The sequence below is a fragment of the Salvelinus fontinalis genome, chromosome 6 (assembly GCF_029448725.1).
Source record: "Salvelinus fontinalis isolate EN_2023a chromosome 6, ASM2944872v1, whole genome shotgun sequence".
NCBI lineage: Eukaryota > Metazoa > Chordata > Actinopteri > Salmoniformes > Salmonidae > Salvelinus > Salvelinus fontinalis.
The window spans coordinates 48,882,046-48,906,397 of NC_074670.1; the positions used below are offsets into that span (position 1 = coordinate 48,882,046).

Sequence of the window (24,352 nt, forward strand, 5' to 3'; positions counted from 1 at the left end):
CTACAGCTTCAACGAGCCCACAGCATACTAGCCTACGAAAGATTGAATCATTTTTAAAACCATGACCAGGGAGAGACTGTCAAAGAATACAGCAAAGAGCTGCTGTTTATTATGAGTGAGATTTTATTCAACACTGTTTTTATTCATCACTGTCAGCACTGTTTATATTCCGCACTGTCAACATTGTTTTTATTCAGCACTGTCAGCACTGTTTTTATTCAGCACTGTCAACACTGTTTTTATTCAGCACTGTCAACACTGTTTTTATTCAGCACTGTCAACACTGTCTTTATTCAGCACTGTCAACACTGTTTTATTCATTACGGTCAACACTGTTTTTATTCAGCACTGTTCAGCACTGTCAACACTGTTCTTATTCAGCACTGTCAGCACTGTTTTTATTCAGCACTGTCAACACTGTTTTTATTCCGCACTGTCAACATTGTTTTTATTCAGCACGGTCAACACTGTTTTTATTCAGCACGGTCAACACTGTTTTTATTCAGCACGGTCAACACTGTTTTTATTCAGCACTGTCAGCACTGTTTTTATTCATCACTGTCAACACTGTTTTTATTCATCACTGTCAACACTGTTTTTATTCAACACTGTCAACACTGTTTTTATTCAGCACTGTCAACACTGTTTTTATTCAGCACTGTCAACACTGTTTTTATTCAGCACTGTCAACACTGTTTTTATTCAGCACTGTCAACACTGTTTTTATTCAGCACTGTCACTGTTTTTATTCAGCACTGTCAACACTGTTTTTATTCAGCACTGTCAACACTGTTTTTATTCAGCACTGTCAACACTGTTTTTATTCAGCACTGTCAACACTGTTTTTATTCAGCACTGTCAACACTGTTTTTATTCAACACTGTCAACACTGTTTTTATTCAGCACTGTTCAGCACTGTCAGCACTGTTTTTATTCAGCACTGTCAACACTGTTTTTATTCAACACTGTCAACACTGTTTTTATTCATCACTGTCAACACTGTTTTTATTCAGCACTGTCAAGACTGTTTTTATTTTAACTTTTACTTCTCCCTACTTCCACTCGTGCTTCAGTTGCAATGAATGAGTAGCCAAGTGTATCAATACGCCTGAGTTTGTATTATTCGCAGCTCGTTGTGTTTATTTTAATATCGAGGAATATTTCACTTTCTCTGGTCATAGGACCAACATGAATTTGTGCATGCAATAATGTGACGGTGTCCCCTCTCTCTGGTCAGTCTCACCGGAGGAAAGGAGAGAGCAGGGACTGTGAGAGGCAGACCCTCTGCTGCTTTCTGCCTCCCCCCGCTGAGACTGTCCATCAGATACCATCTGAGCAGGTACCATCAGTCCAGTCAAATAAAAAAGCTAATTATTAGCAAATGATTTACATTTATTCTCAGCTGTGCCTCGCAAGTGATACGACAACCGATCTATTTTGTTATCAAGTTTTGAAATATAATATGGTCTGAGAAGAACAGTACTGGCAGGCCAAGCATAGCCAATATGCTGTGATAATGTATTAGGCCTACTGCACAAACCTCATTCCTACAGAACTGTTTTTATTAGGTGCATGTTACATAGGCGTACATTTTTTAAGTCATGTTTTTTTTTCTTTTTTTTTCTTTCTAAGTGGTAAATCTCGGCTTGCTTTTTGACTGCGAAAGTGATCTTGACTCAGAATGGTTGGTGAATTACAAGTACTGTATCACAACAGGGGTCTCTCTCTCCATGTCTCTCCGTCTGTCTCACCTCTCTGGTGAGTACAGCTAGGAAACAGCCGTTAGTTTCGTCTGAAGGATCCAGTCTGAAGAACGGACCCCCTGCTCTCTCCTCAGCCCGGCCCAGAGATGTGGGTAAGGAAGAGCTCGGCCTGGACAACACGCACGCACAGCCACACACAACACATGCAGCGAGGGATACATGCACACACACACACACACAGACAGACAGACAGACAGACAGACAGACAGACAGACAGACAGACAGACAGACAGACAGACAGACAGACAGACAGACAGACAGACAGACAGACAGACAGACAGGCAAGCAGACTTAATAAATGCACAGAGTTAATACATTTACAGACAGAGTTAATAAATAATTCACAGGCCACAAGTCAATACAATCCCTACCAATAGTCTTAGGTATAGCTGTTTAAGCCTGGGTTTCCGAAGAACTGTTGTAAAATAGTCTAACTTCAAGAACAATATTCACACAGGGAAAACTACCCACGAGATAACGAGGAAAGAGTTTCTTTGTTTTGGAGCTGATAATGATTTCATCTCTAATGGCAGTCCTTTAGGTTCTACCTGGGGTGCTAAAGTTTGAGAGACAGAGAGCTGTAGATAGGGAGGGAGGTGAGCCATAGGGAAAGAACGAGAGAGCGAGAGAGAGAGAGAGAGAGACCTGAAGGCTTGTAGTTTGGGTCCCTCAGTAGGCCCAGCCTGCTCCAGAGCTCCCCTCACCACCTCTTCATTCTCCTCAGGGTACAAGGAGCAGGTAGAGTACACCACCACCTGCACCTTGGGGACTGGACACACACGCACGTGGCAAACACACACAAACGTGCAAACACACACACACACACACACACACACACACACACACACACACACACACACACACACACACACACACACACACACACACACACACACACACACTCTCACGTAAAATAAATACACACCTACAGTATTAGCACACAGCCCCACAAGGTATATCAACACACACACGTAAAATAACATATTCAACATGCAAATGAAACACATGTTCACACACAAAGCACAACCACGAATGAACATCAATGAATATATCTCCAACGAAGCACAGCGGATGACGGCAAAAAGACAGCTAAGCCTACAATTGTTTTTCACATTCCACTGCACACAAATCCTCACCGAAGGGCTTTGAAGCGGAGCATGCATAAATTCTATTTTTCTTTAAACAGTTCATTTATATGAAGCATTTCTCATCTCATTCCCCTGTTGCCTTGCACCAACCATTTCTTTGGCTGCTTAGAACCCCCCCCCCCAAGTTAATTTCTGCTAAGTTAGAACAATATACTTTGTTAATGAGACCAAATATTTGACCTATGGTAATAAACACAACAGATGTGTGCCGTTACAATATCCAATAAGAAAATAGTGTAAACATCAAGAGAGATGCAGCACCGCCAGTCACCGTGCCAACGGGTGGGTCGATAGCCATCTGCCATTCATTAACGGCCCGTTAGAGAGGATCTGCCGCTGCTGGCAAAACCATTTGAGCCCGATCAATGACCGTGTGATTAGAGAAGATGGGTTTCTGTCACACACACACACACACACACACACACACACACACACACACACACACACACACACACACACACACACACACACACACACACACACACACACACACACACACACACACACACACACACACACACACACACACACACACACACACACACACACACACACACACTCCCCCTAGATTAACATGATCCAGCCCACACAGAGTTCATACAATAAGACATGAATAACTGGTTGGGTTTGTTGTGTTTCTTCAACCTGTCTCTTTAAACCAGCCCTGTGTCTGTATGAGGGAAAGTGCACAGCATGGGAAGGTTACTGAGTCGTTGTTTTGTAGCTAACAGTAGTCATGCTGACCAGACCAGGAAACATTAGCATTTCTAATTAAGACTTAGAGCCTCTCAGAGGGGAACTCAGCCCTAATTGCAGATGAGATTAGATCATTTGTGAGAGAGAGGGGTGTGTGTACACACACGTAAACACTGTCTCTCTCTCTCTCTGTACGTTCTCACACTCACACTTCAGGGCATGGACGATGTCTCTCTTCTGCTGGGCCACCAGTGTGTCCAGCTTGGTCTGGGCTATGGAACCCTGGGACAGGTCCTGGAGCAGGTCTGTGTCTGAAACCGAGATGTCTTTACACGTCTGCTCATCTGCAATCTAACTTGGGTTGATTTTGGATTAAGCAGAAGCCAATTCAAGGGTAAGCTGTACCTCCGTGCTCCTACAGTAGGAACGGGGTATAGGGGTATATAGGTGGTAATATGGAGGGTATAGGGGTGGTAATATGGAGGGTATATAGGTGGTAAGATGGAGGGTATATAGGTGGTAATATGGAGGGTATATAGGTGGTAAGATGGAGGGTATATAGGTGGTAAGATGGAGGGTATATAGGTGGTAACATGGAGGGTATATAGGTGGTAACATGGAGGGTATATAGGTGGTAATATGGAGGGTATAGGGGTGGTAAGATGGAGGGTATATAGGTGGTAACATGGAGGGTATATAGGTGGTAATATGGAGGGTATATGGGTGGTAATATGGAGGGTATATAGGTGGTAATATGGAGGGTATATGGGTGGTAATATGGAGGGTATATAGGTGGTAAGATGGAGGGTATATAGGTGGTAATATGGAGGGTATATAGGTGGTAAGATGGAGGGTATATAGGTGGTAAGATGGAGGGTATATAGGTGGTAACATGGAGGGTATATAGGTGGTAATATGGAGGGTATATGGGTGGTAATATGGAGGGCATATAGGTGGTAAGATGGAGGGTATATAGGTGGTAATATGGAGGGTATATAGGTGGTAAGATGGAGGGTATATAGGTGGTAACATGGAGGGTATATAGGTGGTAAGATGGAGGGTATATAGGTGGTAAGATGGAGGGTATATAGGTGGTAACATGGAGGGTATATAGGTGGTAATATGGAGGGTATATGGGTGGTAATATGGAGGGCATATAGGTGGTAAGATGGAGGGTATATAGGTGGTAATATGGAGGGTATATAGGTGGTAAGATGGAGGGTATATAGGTGGTAACATGGAGGGTATATAGGTGGTAACATGGAGGGTATATAGGTGGTAACATGGAGGGTATATAGGTGGTAATACGGAGGGTATATAGGTGGTAATATGGAGGGTATATAGGTGGTAATATGGAGGGTATATATGTGGTAATATGGAGGGTATAGTGGTGGTAATATGGAGGGCATATAGGTGGTAATATGGAGGGTATAGGGGTGGTAATATGGAGGGTATATAGGTGGTAATATGGAGGGTATATATGTGGTAATATGGAGGGTATATAGGTGGTAATATGGAGGGTATATAGGTGGTAATATGGAGGGTATATATGTGGTAATATGGAGGGTATAGTGGTGGTAATATGGAGGGCATATAGGTGGTAATATGGAGGGTATAGGGGTGGTAATATGGAGGGTATATAGGTGGTAATATGGAGGGTATATAGGTGGTAATATGGAGGGTATAGTGGTGGTAATATGGAGGGTATATATGTGGTAATATGGAGGGTATAGGGGTGGTAATATGGAGGGTATAGTGGTGGTAATATGGAGGGTATATATGTGGTAATATGGAGGGTATAGTGGTGGTAATATGGAGGGTATATATGTGGTAATATGGAGGGTATATAGGTGGTAATATGGAGGGTATATAGGTGGTAATATGGAGGGTATATATGTGGTAATATGGAGGGTATAGTGGTGGTAATATGGAGGGCATATAGGTGGTAATATGGAGGGTATAGGGGTGGTAATATGGAGGGTATATAGGTGGTAATATGGAGGGTATATATGTGGTAATATGGAGGGTATAGAGGGTATATATGTGGTAATATGGAGGGTATATAGGTGGTAATATGAAGGGTATATGGGTGGTAATATGGAGGGCATATAGGTGGTAATATGGAGGGTATATAGGTGGTCATATGGAGGGTATATAGATGGTAATATGGAGGGTATATAGGTGGTAATATGGAGGGTATATAAGTGGTAATATGGAGGGTATATGGGTGTAATATGGAGGGTATATAGGTGTAATATGGAGGGTATAGGGGTGGTAATATGGAAGGTATATAGGTGGTAATATAGAGGGTATATAGGTGGTAATATAGAGGGTATATAGGTGGTAATATAGAGGGTATATAGGTGGTAATATGGAGGGTATAGGGGTGGTAATATGGAGGGTATAGGGGTGGTAATATCGAAGGTATATAGGTGGTAATATAGAGGGTATATAGGTGGTAATATGGAGAGTATATAGGTGGTAATATGGAGGGTATAGGGGTGGTAATATGGAGGGTATAGGGGTGGTAATATCGAAGGTATATAGGTGGTAATATGGAGGGTATATAGGTAGTAACATGGAGGGTATATAGGTGGTAATATGGAGGGTATAGGGGTGGTAATATGGAGGGTATATAGGTGGTAATATGGAGGGTATATAGGTGGTAATATGGAGGGTATAGGGGTGGTAATATCGAAGGTATATAGGTGGTAATATGGAGGGTATATAGGTGGTAATATAGACGGTATATAGGTGGTAATATGGAGGGTATAGGGGTGGTAATATGGAGGGTGTCACGTTCCTGACCTGTTTCTGTTAGTTTTTGTATGTGTTAGTTGGTCAGGACGTGAGTTTGGGTGGGCAGTCTATGTTTTCTGTTTCTATGTTTGTTAAAGGGTGACCTAATATGGCTCTCAATTAGAGGCAGGTGGTTTTCATCTCCTCTGATTGAGAGACATATTAAGGTAGGTGTTTTCACACTGTTCGTTGTGGGTGGTTGTTTCCTGTGTCAGTGTTTGTTGCTCCATACGGGACTGTCTCGTTCGTTCATCGTTTTATGTAGTTGTTTTTCCTGTTGTGCGTTCTTCGTGTTTTTATGTAAGTTCGTATGTTCAGGTTTGTCTACATTCGTTTTGTTATTTTGTAAGTATTCAAGTGAAGTTCGTGTTTTTCGTCTACACTTAAATAAATTCATTATGTCTAAATACAACGCTGCAGTTTGGTTCAATCCCTGCTCCTCCTCTTCCTCTTCGGATGAAGAGGAGGAGGAACGCCGTTACAGAGGGTATATAGGTGGTAATATGGAGGGTATAGGGGTGGTAATATGGAGGGTATATAGGTGGTAATATGGAGGGTATAGGGTGGTAATATGGAGGGTATAGGGGTGGTAATATGGAGGGTATATAGGTGGTAATATGGAGGGTATAGGGTGGTAATATGGAGGGTATAGGGGTGGTAATATGGAGGGTATAGGGGTGGTAATATGGAGGGTATATAGGTGGTAATATGGAGGGTATAGGGTGGTAATATGGAGGGTATATAGGTGGTAATATGGAGGGTATAGGGTGGTAATATGGAGGGTATAGGGGTGGTAATATGGAGGGTATAGGGGTGGTAATATCGAAGGTATATAGGTGGTAATATAGAGGGTATATAGGTGGTAATATGGAGGGTATATAGGTGGTAATATAGAGGGTATATAGGTGGTAATATGGAGGGTATATAGGTGGTAATATGGAGGGTATAGGGGTGGTAATATGGAGGGTATAGGGGTGGTAATATGGAGGGTATATAGGTGGTAATATGGAGGGTATAGGGGTGGTAATATGGAGGGTATAGGGGTGGTAATATGGAGGGTATAGGGGTGGTAATATCGAAGGTATATAGGTGGTAATATAGAGGGTATATAGGTGGTAATATGGAGGGTATATAGGTGGTAATATAGAGGGTATATAGGTGGTAATATGGAGGGTATATAGGTGGTAATATGGAGGGTATATAGGTGGTAATATGGAGGGTATATAGGTGGTAATATGGAGGGTATAGGGGTGGTAATATGGAGGGTATAGGGGTGGTAATATCGAAGGTATATAGGTGGTAATATAGAGGGTATATAGGTGGTAATATGGAGAGTATATAGGTGGTATATGGAGGGTATATTGGTGGTAATATGGAGGGTATATAGGTGGTAATATGGAGGGTATAGGGGTGGTAATATGGAGGGTATATAGGTGGTAATATGGAGGGTATATGGGTGGTAATATGGAGGGTATATAGGTGGTAATATGGAGGGTACATGGGGTGTAGTGTGTTGGGGTATGTGAAGCAGTACCTCCGTTCTCCTGCAGTATGAACTCAACAGGGTTGCTGACTGCAGACACGGAGCACTGGGGGGTCAGCAGGATGACCCGGACCCGCTGGAGTCTCAGGTCACATGGGTCCAGAGACAGGAAACTCATAGGGATCAGCTTCACGTCTGACCAGACAAACTCAAACACTCAGACACACATATACAGTAAGTCTGTAGCATGAACCAACCCACACTGGGACTCAATAACATTTCTCCCAAGAACACAACCACAATAGTAATAACAATACATACCTATTTAGCAGACGTGTCTCTTATCCAAAGCGACTTACTTAAAGCGTGCACACATTTTACGTATGGGTGGTCCCAGAAATTTCTAACCAATACTGTCGTTGTAAGCGTCATGCTCTACCAACTGATCTACAGAGGACCACAACCATATCGTGCCAACAGTACACGCTTCAATGGAAAGTAGCTAGCGACAGTTGACTTACACAAACACACACACACGTTTCCAACGTACTCTTGCAGGCCATATTGGCAAGGACCTCCTGTAGCTCCTCCCTCTGGGCGGGTGGGCGGTCGCCAACACAGACGAACACTTTCGATTGGCTGTTGCCATGGGCGTTGCCGTGGGTGACCAGGGAGGCGGTGTGTGACATGGTAAGGCCGGAGGAGGAGCCAGCCATCAGGACGTCCCCATCTGGGGGCAACAGAGAGCGCACCACACAGGGACCGACGCTACACCACTTATCCTAGAGAAGGGTGGGTGAGAAGGGGGTAGAGGGGGAAGGGAAAGATAGAAGGGAGAGAGTGAAGGGGGGAGACGGGAGGGGAGGAGGGCGGAAGGGGGAGGGAGAGAAGGAAAGAGAGAGGTAGGGTTACAACTTGACTACAGCCTTTTTCCACAAAGGAGAACGAGAGAGAGAGCGAGGATGAGAGAGAGAGAGGAGAGAGAGAGAGAAGGAAAGAGAGAGAAAGAGAGAGAGAGAGAGAGCATGAGAGAGAGAGAGAGAGAGAGAGGATGAGAGAGAGAGAGAGGATGAGAGAGAGAGAGAGAGAGAGAGAGAAAGAGAGAGAGAGAGAAGAGAGAGAGACAGAGAGAGAGAGAGAGAGAGAGAGAGAGTGCAAGCAGACAGAGAGATTAATGGCGATGTCCTTCAACCAGCAGAGCCCCCCCTCTAGAGACAGTGCTGAACATAGCATAACAGAGCCAGCTAATTTGACTTCCTTTAGTTAGTGTCCATATCACGGTCTTTGTACGAAAAAAAGAAAGCGAGGAAGGCAAGAGCAAGGACACGGAGAAAGGGAGGAGAGAGGGAGTGAGAGGAAGACGAGGAGAGAGGGGAAGTGATTAATTTAGCAGTGGTATTGAATGCTTAATTGAATTTGGCTTCGTAATCACATTTCACTGTGCTTGTGTGGCATGACGCTCAGAGAAGCTGTGGCAGGCAGCAGCTTGACATTATTGGACTAGAAATTAAAATGAGAAGCTTATAGCTCCGCACACATAGAATTAGTCATTAGAATACTCTCCCAGAAACAAGGAGGAGGGTTTTATAGAGTGGCACAAAATGGGCTTTGGTTACTCCGTATTCACAATGGATGGGGAAGAATTTGCATCGAAAAGTTTACTTTGATTTATGGATGCAAGCTGATCCAAGCTGGTCAATAGAGCCATATGTTTCTTTCATTGTTTTGTTCAATTGTTGGTCTAGAACGAAGCCCTGGGGTGTGTCTGAAATGGCACCCTATCCTGGTCACATGTAGTGCACTATACAGGGAATAGGTGCCATTTCCCAGGCAGTCTTGCAGTAGTACCTGTATGACGAGCTTGTTGTCGCTGAGCAGCTTGGTGCGGTACAGGTCAGCTTTGAGCTGGGGGGGGAACACCAACACGTCCGCACAGTGGAGGTCCTGACAGAAGGACTGCCCTTCCAGCTGCCCGACTGAATTCACCTGAGAGAATCCCCCTCGCTTCAGGACGCCGCACACCTCTTCAAAGCTGGGGGGGGGGGGACGACAGGATGTGAGGGTCATTATAGCGGGTCAAATCCCTCTATGGCTTTTTAAAAAGCTTCTACCGCGGATGTCACCTCTGGTAGTGAAATGTAATTTCCTGTGCGCACACACACACACACACACACACCACTGGTAACCTGAGTCTCAGGGCTTGTTGCTGATTGGATCTGTCCACTACAAGGGGATTTACACACCACTAAATCAGGCTGACTGCAGCAACAGACATACACCCACACACACCCTCTCAGACTTGACATGAACCAACACCACCACTCTTGTCAGGAGGGCGCAACAGCGTCTCTACTTCCTAAGGCGGCTGAAGTAATTCGGCATGCCACCCCGGGTCCTCTCCAGATACTACCGCTGCACCATCGAGAGCGTCCTGACCGGTTGCATCACGGCTTGGTACTAGAATTGCTCCGTCCACAACCGCAAGGCTCTCCAGCGGGTGGTGAAGACAGCCCGGTACATCACTGGGACCGTGCTCTCACCCATCCAGGACATCTAGTCGAAAAGGTGCCAAAGGAAGACATGCAGCATCATCAAGGACCCCACGCACCCCAGCCACAAGCTGTTCTTTCCCTTAACGTCAGACAGACATTATCGAAACATGGGGTCTGATACCAACAGGTTCAGAGACAGTTTCTATCTACAAACCATCAGACTGCTGAACACTTGAACTGGACTGACCACCTGCTCTGATTCTCCACACCTTAGTACACATGCACTCACTCATATACACACCCACACAGACATACACACACACACCCACACAGACACACACCCACACAGACACACACACATACACCCACACAGACATACACACACACAGACATACACACACACAGACACACACACCCACACAGACACACACATATACACACCCACACAGACACACACACACACACACACTCATATACACACCCACACAGACACACACACATACCCACACAGACATACACACACACACAGACACACACACCCACACAGACATACACACAGACACACACACACACACACCCACACAGACATACACACACACACCCACACAGACACACACACACACACACACATATACACACCCACACAGACATACTCATATACACACCCACACAGACACATAGACACACACACCTGGATCTGTTTCACCTGTCCCTGTGATTGTCTCCACCCCCTCCAGGTGTCGCTTATTTTCCCAAGTGTATTTATCCCTGTGTTTCCTGTCCCTCTGTGCCAGTTCCTCTTGTATGTTTCCAAGTCAACCAGCATTTTTCCCGTTCTCCTGCTTTTTGCATTTCTCCTTTTTCTAGTGCTCCCAATTTTGACCCTTGCCCGTTCCTGGACTTTGTACCTGCCTGCCTGACCATTCTGCTTGCCTTGACCTCGAGCCTGTCTGCCGCTCTGTACCTCCTGGACTCTGATCTGGTTTTGACCTTTTTGCCTGTCCACGACCATTCTCTTGCCTAGTCTTTTCGGATGAATAAACATTGTAATACTCCAACCATCTTCCTCCTGTGTCTGCATCTGGGTCTCACCTTGTGTCATGATAATACAGACACACACGCACCCACACAGACACACACACACAGACATACACACACACATCACAACTACTGCTACCAGACTCTTATTATACTGCTCAGTTTATACAATGCCTCCCCCACCCCCCACCCCCAATACTTGTGTAAATATTGTAGTATAAATTGTGCCTGCCTGTATTATAATTATGCAACTCAATATTAGGAAGGTCTTCCTGTAACGGTTTTCGTCGTCTGAAGAACAGGAATCTGAACAAAGCGCAGCGTGGTAAGTGTTCATGCTTTTTATTGAAACTGAACACTATAACAAAATAACAAAGAGAATAACCGAAACCGAAACAGTCCTGTCAGGTGCAAAAACACTAAACAAAAACCATGTAGGAAAAAGCTACCTAAGTATGGTTCTCAATCAGAGACAAAACGATAGACAGCTGCCTCTGATTGAGAACCACACCCGGCCAAACACAAAGAAATACAAAACATAGAAAATGAACATAGAATGCCCACCCAAATCACACCCTGACCAAACCAAAATAGAGACATAAAAAGATCTCTACGGTCAGGGCGTGACACTTCTAAATGTTCGGTTTACTCGTATTGTTATCTTTTATTATGCTCCAGTATCCAGAGCGTTTTGCCGTTTTGCATTACAGTGTGGTACGACAGTGTCACAGTACAGACAAAAACCAGGGTGACAAGTCTGCTGAGAACTGCGTAAAGAACCTTTCTGGACAGCTACCACAAAAACATGCTGAGGACGGCAAACAAAATAGCAGAGGAAGGACTCCTCCCAACTCCGAGTTTGTGATCTTGCCATCCAGGAAACACTACAGACTCCCGAGTCTAAACTGGTCGGGTACAAAAACAAATTTGTCCCACACGCACTGACCCTTATGAAAAATAAGGAGGACATGGGGATGGACGTGCAATTGTTAAAAGTGATAAGGGAAATGTAACTGTGTAAAATAATCATGGAATCGTGGACATTGTAATGATAGGGTTGTGCACTAACATGATGTGCAACGCTCAGGGAACTTGGACATTAAGGGGATGTGTTATATTGAGTGGATGTGGGGGGGCACAGTGATGTGGGGGGGATGAGGGGGGGCACAGTGATTGTAATGGTGAAGGGAGCAGTCCTTAAGCTGTCATTTCCGTTTTGTTTTTCATGAATGTGTATGTATGATGTTGTCTATGCCATGTCTCTCACTCTCTCGCAGTGCATTTTCTTCTACGTAAAGCATCTATCTGTGGAAAATCAGACAAGGAAATATCTAACCTAATCTCTCTCTCTCTCCCCGTCTCTCTACGTCTCTCCTCCGTTCTCTCTCGCACACACACACGCGCACTATGGTTTAATGGGATGTCTGCATGGCACCTGGATCATAAACCATTGGCCAACACCCACAATCTCAGACCTGTGTGTGTGTGTGTGTGTGTGTGTGTGTGTGTGTGTGTGTGTGTGTGTGTGTGTGTGTGTGTGTGTGTGTGTGTGTGTGTGTGTGTGTGTGTGTGTGTGTGTGTGTGTGTGTGTGTGTGTGTGTGTGTGTGTGTGCGTGCGTGTGTGTGCTGACCTGCTCTTGAATGTGTTGACCCATGCGTAGAGGAGCAGCCTGTTGGCTCTCTCCTGTTTCTTCCTCACAGCCTCGGGGAGGATGCAGTCGATGGTCAGGAGGTCATGTTTGATCCTACTGCGAGCCAGGGAGGCTGCCAGCTTGGTCTTAAACCTACAACACACACAGGAAGAGAGAAGGTGTTCCAACAGACACTCATAACCCTCAGCTACCTACCAAAACAACACAGATACAGTACACCCCCCCCCCCCCCCCCCCTCCCTTTCCCTCTTACCTGAGGAGGCAGTTCTCCACCTCCCTGACTTCCTGTACGAGCTCCTCCCGCTGGCATTCCCGAGGGAGGAACTTCCTGTCCTGGAAGTCGTAGAGCATCACCACCACCAGACTCATCTGGTCATCAGGCTGGAGGAAGAACGCAGCGTAGAGTTAGAATCCACAGATCAGACACACTTCAAAAGCCAACTGTATACTTGTCCAGAAACGGAAATAACAGCAGAGTTGGGGCTGGATAGAGAGAGAAGTTTTGCCTCAACAATCAACCGCACCAGAGTATCTACAGATAGAAATGTCACGCTCTAACAGTCAACTGCCAACAAACTGTCAGTCGGCCGAAGACAGAAAACAACAGATACAGCATAGGACGGATGAAGGAGTTGTTCTTCAACAGTTGGATGCCTACACCAGAGGGAGCACAGAGAGAGAGTAGAACGAATTGACACGGTTCAACAATCAACATTCTTTATCATCAAACCCCAGAGATCGCCGAGACACAGTAAGGATAATTCAATACTGCTATACACAGTAACTACCTGCAGAAACCCTCAAGAGATATCCCCTGAGAAGGCAGTTTGATGGGTTTATTGATTAGGCTAAGTGATTGACAGAGACGTGTAACTCCTATGGTTGTTTTGGGCAGTTACCCAGCGGTCCCCAGTCCTCCAGTCAGAGGCAGAGGGAGGGTGGTGGAGCAGCTTTGGGACGCCCTGCCAGGACCTGGCTCCTACCTCTTAATTAAACCCAGCAGGAAGACACACTCCATCTCTCCCTCTACCTCTCCCACCAGCTTATCACCCTCTCTTCCTCTCCCTCTCATACCTTCACGCTCTGTCACTCTATCCCTCTGTCGCTCTATCCCTCCCCTTTCTTCCTCTCTCTCCCTCAAGGGGTCGAGGGACACAGGTCACATTAGTAGCAGATGGTGTTGCTCGGCAGCAACAGATTGCCATGGCGCCGCTGCAAGGCTAATGGAGCGAGACGCTACGCTAGGCTAACGCTAACTGCTCGGCTAAAGAACTAGCGCCAGCTCGTTATTCACTCAGGGGCTTTTAATCAGATTTTGGAAAGGTTGATATCAGAAACAGGTGCTGGGTCCGTCCCTATCTCCCTCTCCTTTCCCTGCATTCCCCTCCCTCCGTCATCGCTCGCCTTCTGCCTGGCAACAGGGGGGGGGGGGTCGTCCTGGGCTGCCTGGCAACAGCGTCCCGTGGATGGAAGTAAACAAGTCTGTTGTGTTGTCGCGTCACCCCTGCTGCCACGCTGTGACATCAGGCCTCAACACCCAACACTGACCACTTAACACTGGCCGTGATGGATGTGATGGACCAAGTAATGATAAAATGATGAGGTCTACAAAATACAGCGGTAGCTGCTATCCATGGTCTATCATCAGAAGAATACTGTGCAGTTTCACTGCGTCAGTTCAACTCCTATGCTTTGTCTCTCTGGTCACTGCATGGTCACTTCCCTCTATTTCCAGCCGCAGTGAGGTAGATCTAAGCCACATTTCTCTCTTCACTGCAATCAAATACACTCCAGACTTTAGTTCCCCTCTTAGAAAAAAAGGCTTCCAAAAGGGATCTCCTGTGGGGACAGCCGAAGAACCCTTTTAGGTTCTAGATGGCACCTTTCGTTTCTATCCCCATCCCTCTCTCCTTTTTACGTCTCCCTCGGCACCCCTCTCCTCCTCTTTCTGTCAAGGTTGAACTTTATAGATGCCAGGGGTGTAAAATGAGGTGAGAGTGAGTTCTGAAGAGAGCCTCATTGTGTCTGGCCTTTATTGTCTCCTGGTGGGATGCAGAATAACGACCTGCCACCCCACCATAGAGAAGACCCATTCATTCTAGGCAAGGCCATATTTCACACAGGTACTACAGTAAGTCTGTGCGTGTCATGCGTGTATGTGTGTGTCTGTGTGTGGGTGGGTGCGTGCGTGCTTGGTGCATGTGTGTGTGTCTGTGTGTGTGTGTGTGTGTGTGTGTGTGTGCTTATGGATGAATTCCAGTTTGCCCTCACATTACCATCTCCATCAATATCATTACCATCATCTCTACTCTAACATCACAAGCCTGTTTCTTTAAACTACAGCGGGGCAAAAGTACACTCAAAAACCATCCCAGACGCCAATCTTGATTTAGGTAAATGAGTAGGGAGGCGTTGTTTTACAGTGCCACTACCTCTCGGTTCATGGCTGCCGTGGGAACCTTCTCTTTACGTCTACACAGTGCACTGCTAATTGTATTGGGCTCACAGCCCAGACAACCGCTCCCAGAGACAGAGAGAGGAGGGATACGTATCGACCAGAATACACTCAGACCCGCTGAGCGGCGGGCACGCAGACACAGCCCTGAGCAGCCCAGGGCGTCATGTAGAGCATCCTGATCCCATCACTAATGGAGTGTTTCTGTTTGAGAAAAGCAACAAAGCAACAAAAAAACGACTAGCCGAGTTCTCTTTGTTCTCTCAGATGTGCGGCACCAAATTGCTTTGTGATGTGAAGAAAAGGCGTTCCATCGATATATAATAATCGGTATCACAGTTACAGATTAGTGGTATGAAAAGCACGCGGAGCTGAACAAAGAGTTTGTACAACAAGGAGAACAGCGGGACATGAATATTGAGAGCTCTGAAGTACCGCTGTGGAGTCAGGACGTTAGTTAGAGAAAGCCAAAACCGGTTGAAACAGATCTCGAACTTCCACCTCCCTGGGTGAAGCTCTATGTTTCACTCACCATTGGCTGAGAGAGGTAAAAGCAGCTGTCAATCATGATGTCCTCCAGGAGCTCTTGGTCTGTGGGGGGAGGAGCATAGAGAATGTTTCAATAGTGTAACTCGTAGACAGGGAAGTAAGAGGTCGTGAGAGAGAGAGAGAGAGAGAGAGAGAGAGAGAGAGAGAGAGAGAGAGAGAGAGAGAGAGAGAGAGAGAGAGAGAGAGAGAGAGAGAGAGAGAGGAGAGAGAGAGAGAGAGAGAGAGAGAGAGAGAGAGAGAGAGAGAGAGAGAGAGAGAGAGAGAGAGAGAGAGGAGAGAGAGAGAGAGAGAGAGAGAGAGAGAGAGAGAGAGAGAGAGAGAGATGAAGAAGAAGAAGAAAAAGGTGAGAATTAATATTTCCATTATATGGAGATAATGGTTCAGGATCTTGCCAATCTCATCTCTATCTTTATTATCTCTATCTCTAATTATCTCCACAGACCAGCCCAGACCAGACAGGATCATTTGGAACATGCCTGATAGAATTACACACCTAACCCAATGAAATAAATGACTAGGGCTGAGACTCCTAATACTCCTAATATCTAATACTGAGCTCTTGTCTAGAAAGGAGATAGGGAGAGACAGCGAGAGAGTTCTCGCAGGCAGCAGGAATAATCTCACTATAATTTGAAACGCTAATTCAATTAGCTGAGGATTTTTTTATTCACACGATTAAAACGCTCATTTGTATTTTAATGGAGTTAATCAGAGATTTAATTGAGTTAATTTACCATAATTCATTTACTATGTCTGAAATTAGAGCCTCTGTGACACTGATGACACTTATTAATCACACATTGTGTCACAATGGCGTGTATAAGTGGCAGTGGAAGTCAGGCGCAGGAGAGTCAAATAGAGTGTAGAATGGAGTACTTTAATTAAAGTCCCAGTAATCTGCTCCATAACACTCACGGGAAAAAAAACATAAAACAAATCTGGGTACGAAGACCCATCGCACACCTATACACAATCAACACAACACATGACAACGAACAATCTCTGACAAACACATGAAGGGAAACAGAGGGTTAAATACACAACAGGTAATGAATGGGATTGACAACAGGTGTGTGGAAAGACAAGACAAAACCAATGGAAAATGAAAAATGGATCGATGATGGCTAGAAGACCGGTGAAGTCGACCGCCGAACACTGCCCGGACAAGGAGAGGCAACGACTTCGGCAGAAGTCGTGACATTACCCCCCCCCTGACGCGCGGCTCCAGCAGCGCGTCGACACCGGCATCGGGGACGACCCAGAGGGCGAGGTGCAGGGCGATCCGGATGGAGGCGGTGGAATTCTTTTAACATGGAAGGATCTAAAACGTCCTCCACCGGAACCCAGCATCTCTCCTCCGGCCCGTACCCCTCCCAGTCCACGAGGTACTGAAGGCCCCTCGCCCGACGTCTCGAATCCAAAATGGATCGAATAGCGTACGCCGGGACCCCCTCGATGTCTAGAGGAGGCGGAGGAACTTCACGCACTTCAGCCTCCTGGAGCGGGCCAGCCACCACCGGCCTGAGGAGAGACACATGGAACGAGGGGTTAATACGGTAATTAGTGGGCAGTTGTAATCTATAACATACCTCGTTCACTCTCCTCAGGACTTTAAACGGCCCCACAAACCGCGGACACAGCTTCCGGCAGAGCAGGCGGAGGGGCAGGTTTCGGGTCGAGAGCCAGACCCTGTCCCCTGGTACGAACACCGGGGCCTCACTGCGGCGACGGTCTGCGCCAATTTTCTGGCGCCTTATGGCACGCTGAAGGTGGACGTGGGCTGCCTCCCAAGTTTCCTCAGCGTGCCGAAACCAATTGTCCACCGCAGGAGCTTCGGTCTGACTCTGATGCCAAGGAGCCAGAACCGGCTGATACCCTAATACACATTGGAAGGGGGTAAGGTTAGTGGAGGAGTGACGTAGCGAGTTCTGGGCTATCTCTGCCCAGGGCACGAACTTCGCCCACTCCCCTGGCCGGTCCTGGCAATAGGACCGCAGAAACCTGCCCACATCCTGGTTAACTCTCTCCACCTGCCCATTACTCTCGGGGTGAAAACCTGAGGTAAGACTAACCGAGATCCCCAGACGTTCCATGAACGCCTTCCAGACCCTTGACGTGAACTGGGGACCCCGATCAGACACTATATCCTCAGGCACCCCATAATGCCGGAAAACATGTGTAAACAGAGCCTCCGCAGTTTGTAAGGCCGTAGGGAGACCGGGCAAAGGGAGAAGACGACAGGACTTAGAGAACCGATCCACAACGACCAGGATCGTGGTGTAACCCTGTGAAGGTGGAAGATCAGTCACAAAATCCACTGACAGGTGCGACCACGGCCGTTGAGGAACGGGTAAAGGTAAAAGCTTACCTCTAGGCAGGTGTCTAGGAGCCTTGCACTGGGCGCACACCGAACAGGAGGACACATAAATCCTCACGTCCTTAGCTAAAGTGGGCCACCAGTACCTCCCATCAAGACAGCGCATCGTCCGACCTATCCCAGGATGACCAGAGGAGGGTGATGTGTGAGCCCAATAGATCAATCGGTCGCGGACAGCAGACGGAACGTACAGACGACCAGCTGGACACTCAGGAGGAGAGGGCTCTGCACGTGACGCCCGCTCAATGTCCGCGTCCAGCTCCCACACTACTGGCGCCACCAAACACGACTCTGGGAGTATGGGAGTGGGATCCATGGGTCGCTCCTCTGTGTCATACAGCCGAGACAATGCGTCTGCCTTGACGTTCTGGGAGCCTGGTCTGTAAGTAAGCGTAAACACAAAACGAGTGAAAAACATGGCCCACCTTGCCTGGCGAGGATTTAGTCTCTTCGCCTGCCGGATGTACTCCAGATTGCGGTGGTCAGTCCAGATGAGAAAAGGGTGATTAGCCCCCTCAAGCCAATGCCTCCACACCTTCAAGGCTTTTACGACAGCTAACAGCTCTCGGTCCCCCACATCATAGTTACGCTCCGCCGGGCTGAGCTTCTTCGAAAAGAAAGCACAGGGGCGAAGCTTCGGTGGCACACCCGAACGCTGAGAGAGCACTGCTCCTATCCCAGCTTCGGATGCGTCCACCTCTACTATGAATGGCAAAGAGGGATCCGGATGAGCCAACACAGGCGCCGAGGTAAACAGAGCCTTCAGTTTACCAAAAGCCCTATTCGCCTCGGCCGACCACTGCAAGCGCACCGGTCCCCCCTTTAGCAGTGAGGTAATGGGAGCTGCAACCTGACCCAAACCCCGGATAAATCTCCGGTAGTAATTGGCAAACCCTAAAAAACGCTGCACCTCCTTTACCGTGGTTGGAGTCGGCCAATTACGCACGGCTGTAATGCGGTCGCTCTCCATCTCCACTCCTGAAGTGGAAATCTGATGCCCTAGGAAGGAGATGGATTGTTGGAAGAACAAGCATTTCTCAGCCTTGACATATAAATCATGCTCCAACAGGCGACCAAGCACCTTGCGCACCAAGGACACATGCTCAGCGCGTGTAGCAGAGTATATCAAAATATCATCGATATACACCACTACACCCTGCCCGTTCAGGTCCCTGAAGATCTCATCTACAAACGATTGGAAGACTGATGGAGCATTCATCAACCCATATGGCATGACCAGGTACTCATAATGACCTGAGGTGGTGCTAAATGCCGTCTTCCACTCATCACCCCTCCTAATACGCACCAGATTGTACGCACTCCTGAGATCCAATTTTGTGAAGAAGCGGGCCCCGCGCATTGACTCCATTACTGTATTTATCAAGGGTAGCGGGTAACTATATTTTACCGTGATTTTATTAAGGTCTCTATAATCAATGCACGGGCGTAAACCGCCATCCTTCTTCTTCACAAAAAAGAAACTCGAAGAGGCGGGTGAAATGGATGGCTTAATGAACCCCTGACGCAGGGATTCAGAGATATAATTATCCATAGCCACTGTCTCCGCTTGCGACAGAGGATACACATGACTCCTGGGATATGCAGCGTCTACCAGGAGATCTATCGCACAATCCCCCTGTCGATGGGGTGGTAATTGAGTCGCCTTCTTTTTACAGAAGGCGAGTGCCAAATCGGCATATTCTGGGGGAATGCGCACGGTGGAAACCTGGTCTGGACTTTCCACCGTAGTAGCACCAACGGAAACCCCTACACACCTACCTGAGCACTCTCGCGACCACCCCGTGAGAGCCCTCTGTGGCCAAGAAACAGTGGGATTATGAGTAGTTAACCAGGGTAGGCCTAGCACTACAGAATACGCAGGGGAATCAATAAGGAAAAGACTAATCTTCTCCTTGTGACCCTCCTGCGTTATCATAGACAAAGGTGCGGTGACCTCCCTGATAAACCCTGACCCTATTGGTCGACTATCTAAGGCATGAATAGGGAAAGGCATATCCACAGAAACAATAGGAATCCCTAAACTATGAGCTAAATTTTTATTAATGAAATTCCCAGCCGCGCCTGAATCTACTAGCGCCTTATACTGGGAATGCAAGGAAAAATCCGGAAAAGTGACAGAGACAAACAGAAGTGCAGCAGAGGGCTCTGGATGAGTATGGTGCCTACTCACCTGGGGTGATGCCAAAGTGCCCTGCCTGCCTTCTCTATTCCCAGAGGAACCAACCCGGCACCGATCAGCAGTGTGAACTCTGCGATCATAGATGGTGCTCGAGTGGGTACCCCCTCCGGTCTCCCTGCGCACCATCCCTCCCAATTCCATAGATTCGGGAGAGAGAGTGCGGGAGGATGGAACAACCAGACCCCGATCTAGACGTCCCCGAGTAGCCAGCATGTTGTCCAGCCTGATGGACATATCCACCAGCTGGTCGAAGTTGAGGGTGGTGTCTCTACAGGCCAGCTCCCGACGAACGTCCTCGCGTAGACTACAGCGGTACTGGTCGATCAGGGCCCTGTCGCTCCATCCAGCGCCGGCAGCCAAGGTCCTAAACTCCAAAGCAAACTCCTGGGCACTCCTCGTCTCCTGCCTCAGATGATAGAGGAGCTCACCCGCCGTTTTTCCTTCGGGAGGATGGTCGAATACTCTCCTAAAATAAAGGGTGAACTCCTCAAAATGGTCCAATACTGCATTCTCCTCTCTATACACAGCGCTGGCCCACTCCCGGGCTTTCCCGGTGAGGCATGAGACGAGGGCGGAACTCTTCTCCCGGTCGGATGGTACTGGGGAGACCGTGGCCAGATATAAGTTCAGTTTAAGGAGGAAACCCTGGCAGCCTGCAGTATCACCGTTGTAACCCGTGGGTAGGGGTAAACGGATTTTGTTAGGTTCAGGTGGGGAAAACGCGTTAAAGGTAAATCCCCGTTGTGGCAGTGGAGGCGCTGGAGAAACTCCCTGTCTCTCCCAGCGATCCATATTCTGGACAATGCGATCCATGAGGGCGCTCAAACAGTCAATCTCCTTCGCTTGGTCTATAACGCGCTTTTCCACCTCCATGGGCGTCGTGTCCTCTCCTGCTGACTTCATATTTTATGGTCAGAGATTCTGTCACAATGGCGTGTATAAGTGGCAGTGGAAGTCAGGCGCAGGAGAGTCAAATAGAGTGTAGAATGGAGTACTTTAATTAAAGTCCCAGTAATCTGCTCCATAACACTCACGGGAAAAAAAACATAAAACAAATCTGGGTACGAAGACCCATCGCACACCTATACACAATCAACACAACACATGACAACGAACAATCTCTGACAAACACATGAAGGGAAACAGAGGGTTAAATACACAACAGGTAATGAATGGGATTGACAACAGGTGTGTGGAAAGACAAGACAAAACCAATGGAAAATGAAAAATGGATCGATGATGGCTAGAAGACCGGTGAAGTCGACCGCCGAACACCGCCCGGACAAGGAGAGGCAACGACTTCGGCAGAAGTCGTGACATTACCCCCCCCCTGACGCGCGGCTCCAGCCGCGCGTCGACACCGGCCTCGGGGCACTTCACGGGCACTTCTCGGGCACTTCACGGGCACTTCACGGGCACTTCACGAGCACTTCACGGGCCATTCAAGGGGCATTTCACGGGGCATTTCCCGAGCACGTCCCGAGCACTACACGGGCACTACACGGGCACTTCACGGGCACTTCACGGGCACTTCACGGGCACTTCACAAGCTCTTCAAGAGCACTTCACGAGCACTTCACGGGCACTTCACGAGCACTTCCCGGGCACTTCACGAGCACTTCACGAGCACTTCAGGAGCTCATGGCATGCCGGCCCAGCATGCATTTGTAATCTACTCGTGTGTTGCTATGGCCCCATGCTTTAGCTCCTGTCATGGAGTTCTCTAAATGTTTTCATAAGGAAACTGATAAAACACACAGGTGAACAAAGACGAGGAGGACCACGAGCAAGAGAGGGAGTGAGGTGATGTAGTGTCCACAACTAAAGAACCATTGTGGAATCTGAAAAGACAGGTATCCCGAAAGCATGATGGTGTCCTTAGTACGTGCACATGCCAACAGAAAGGAACCAGGTGGGTAGCTAGCTAAGTGTAGCAAAGCGAATCACTGTAGCAAAGTATTTATTAACTAAAAATCTGATCTGTTAAAAGTTTTGTTCATTTTCATTCTATTATCTACACAATAGGCCATCCTTGATTTTGGCCCAATAGGCCTGTCATTTTACCTCTTTCAAGGAGCTTTCTGTTTTGATAGGGTTATAGTACCTAAAACCCTTTAGGCCTACCTACAGAAGAAACTGAAAACAACTACGCATCCCTGCCCAGCCTGGCAAGAGTGGCCCGAACGGTGTTCAGTATTCCCAGTGGCTCTGCAAGCACTGAGAGGGCATTCTCCACTGCTGGCCTGATCTCCATGCACCATCGCATGAGCCTGAAGCCAGAGACTCCGGACAAACTCATGTTTCTAAAAATGAATTCAAAGGCACTATAGATGGAGCCTAATCATTTTTCGTTTCATTTGTAATGAATTCTAACTGAGTCACAGCCTATATGTGCAATTTACTGTATATACTATTAATAACAACAACATTTTGTTTAAACGCTGAGCGCTTAATGCCCCTACCGGCCTAGTGTGTCGCACCCGCAAATGCTTCACAACGGATTTTTTTTGTAGGCTATAGCCTTGAAATAATATAAATAATATAGCCTAAATCATTCATTTCCGTTCCTTCTTTGGCTCCCTGTCTGGCTCCTGACCTATTTAGAGTGTTTATATGCTGTTTAATACGACATGCAGCTTATTTGAAATGATGAGCACTTCTTAGTCACCTTTTCCTGTTGTTTCCCTGTTGGCTACTTTTTCATTCAAATCATATGGTTTGGTTTCAATACTTCAAAGCCAAATGGTAGGTCCAGGTAGTCACACAAATAGATGGGTGTTGGTTAAATTGTGATTTTAATGTTATGGAGCGAATTTGGAGTGGCAGTTTTGCGGGATTTCTGACCGCTCAACTCCGCTCACATACTCTGACATACACTCACAGTCTCACACACACGCAGCCTCGGACACGCGCAGCCTCGGACACGCGCAGCCTCGGACACGCGCAGCCTCGGACACGCGCAGCCTCGGACACGCGCAGCCTCGGACACGCGCAGCCTCGGACACGCGCAGCCTCGGACACGCGCAGCCTCGGACACGCGCAGCCTCGGACACGCGCAGCCTCGGACACGCGCAGCCTCGGACACGCGCAGCCTCGGACACGCGCAGCCTCGGACACGCGCAGCCTCGGACACGCGCAGCCTCGGACACGCGCAGCCTCGGACACGCGCAGCCTTGGACACGCAGCCTCACACAAACGCAGCCTCGGACACACGCAGCCTCGGACACGCAGCCTCGCTCACTCACAGTCTCACAAAAACGCAGCCTCGGACACGCAGCCCCGCTCACTCACAGTCTCACACAAACGCAGCCTCGGACACGCGCAGCCTCGGACACGCAGCCTCGCTCACTCACAGTCTCACACAAACGCAGCCTCGGACACACGCAGCCTCGGACACGCAGCCTCGGACACACGCAGCCTCGGACACACGCAGCCTCGGACACGCAGACTCGGACACGCAGACTCGGACACGCAGCCTCGGACACACGCAGCCTCGGACACGCAGCCTCGGACACACGCAGCCTCGGACACACGCAGCCTCGGACACACGCAGCCTCGGACACACGCAGCCTCGGACACGCGCAGCCTCGGACACGCGCAGCCTCGGACACGCGCAGCCTCGCTCACTCACAGTCTCACACAAACGCAGCCTCGGACACACGCAGCCTCGGACACGCAGCCTCGGACACGCAGCCTCGGA

The 24,352-nt window shown here is 47.8% G+C and overlaps 1 protein-coding gene across 2 annotated transcripts in view; it reads right to left on the reverse strand.

Moving 5' to 3' along the window:
* LOC129857981 (putative methyltransferase NSUN7) overlaps window positions 1–24,352 on the reverse strand; it is a 50,346-nt gene that overhangs the window by 7,440 nt on the left and 18,554 nt on the right. For both annotated transcript variants that reach the window (XM_055926793.1, XM_055926794.1), the window contains exons 3-11: window positions 16,059–16,117; window positions 13,325–13,452; window positions 13,051–13,203; window positions 9,738–9,921; window positions 8,440–8,671; window positions 7,941–8,084; window positions 3,817–3,918; window positions 2,409–2,532; window positions 1,752–1,872 (exon numbers count right to left, since the gene is read on the reverse strand). In XM_055926793.1, coding sequence (XP_055782768.1) covers window positions 1,752–1,872; window positions 2,409–2,532; window positions 3,817–3,918; window positions 7,941–8,084; window positions 8,440–8,671; window positions 9,738–9,921; window positions 13,051–13,203; window positions 13,325–13,452; window positions 16,059–16,117 — 1,247 coding nt within the window. The remainder of the gene's footprint in view (window positions 1–1,751; window positions 1,873–2,408; window positions 2,533–3,816; window positions 3,919–7,940; window positions 8,085–8,439; window positions 8,672–9,737; window positions 9,922–13,050; window positions 13,204–13,324; window positions 13,453–16,058; window positions 16,118–24,352) is intronic.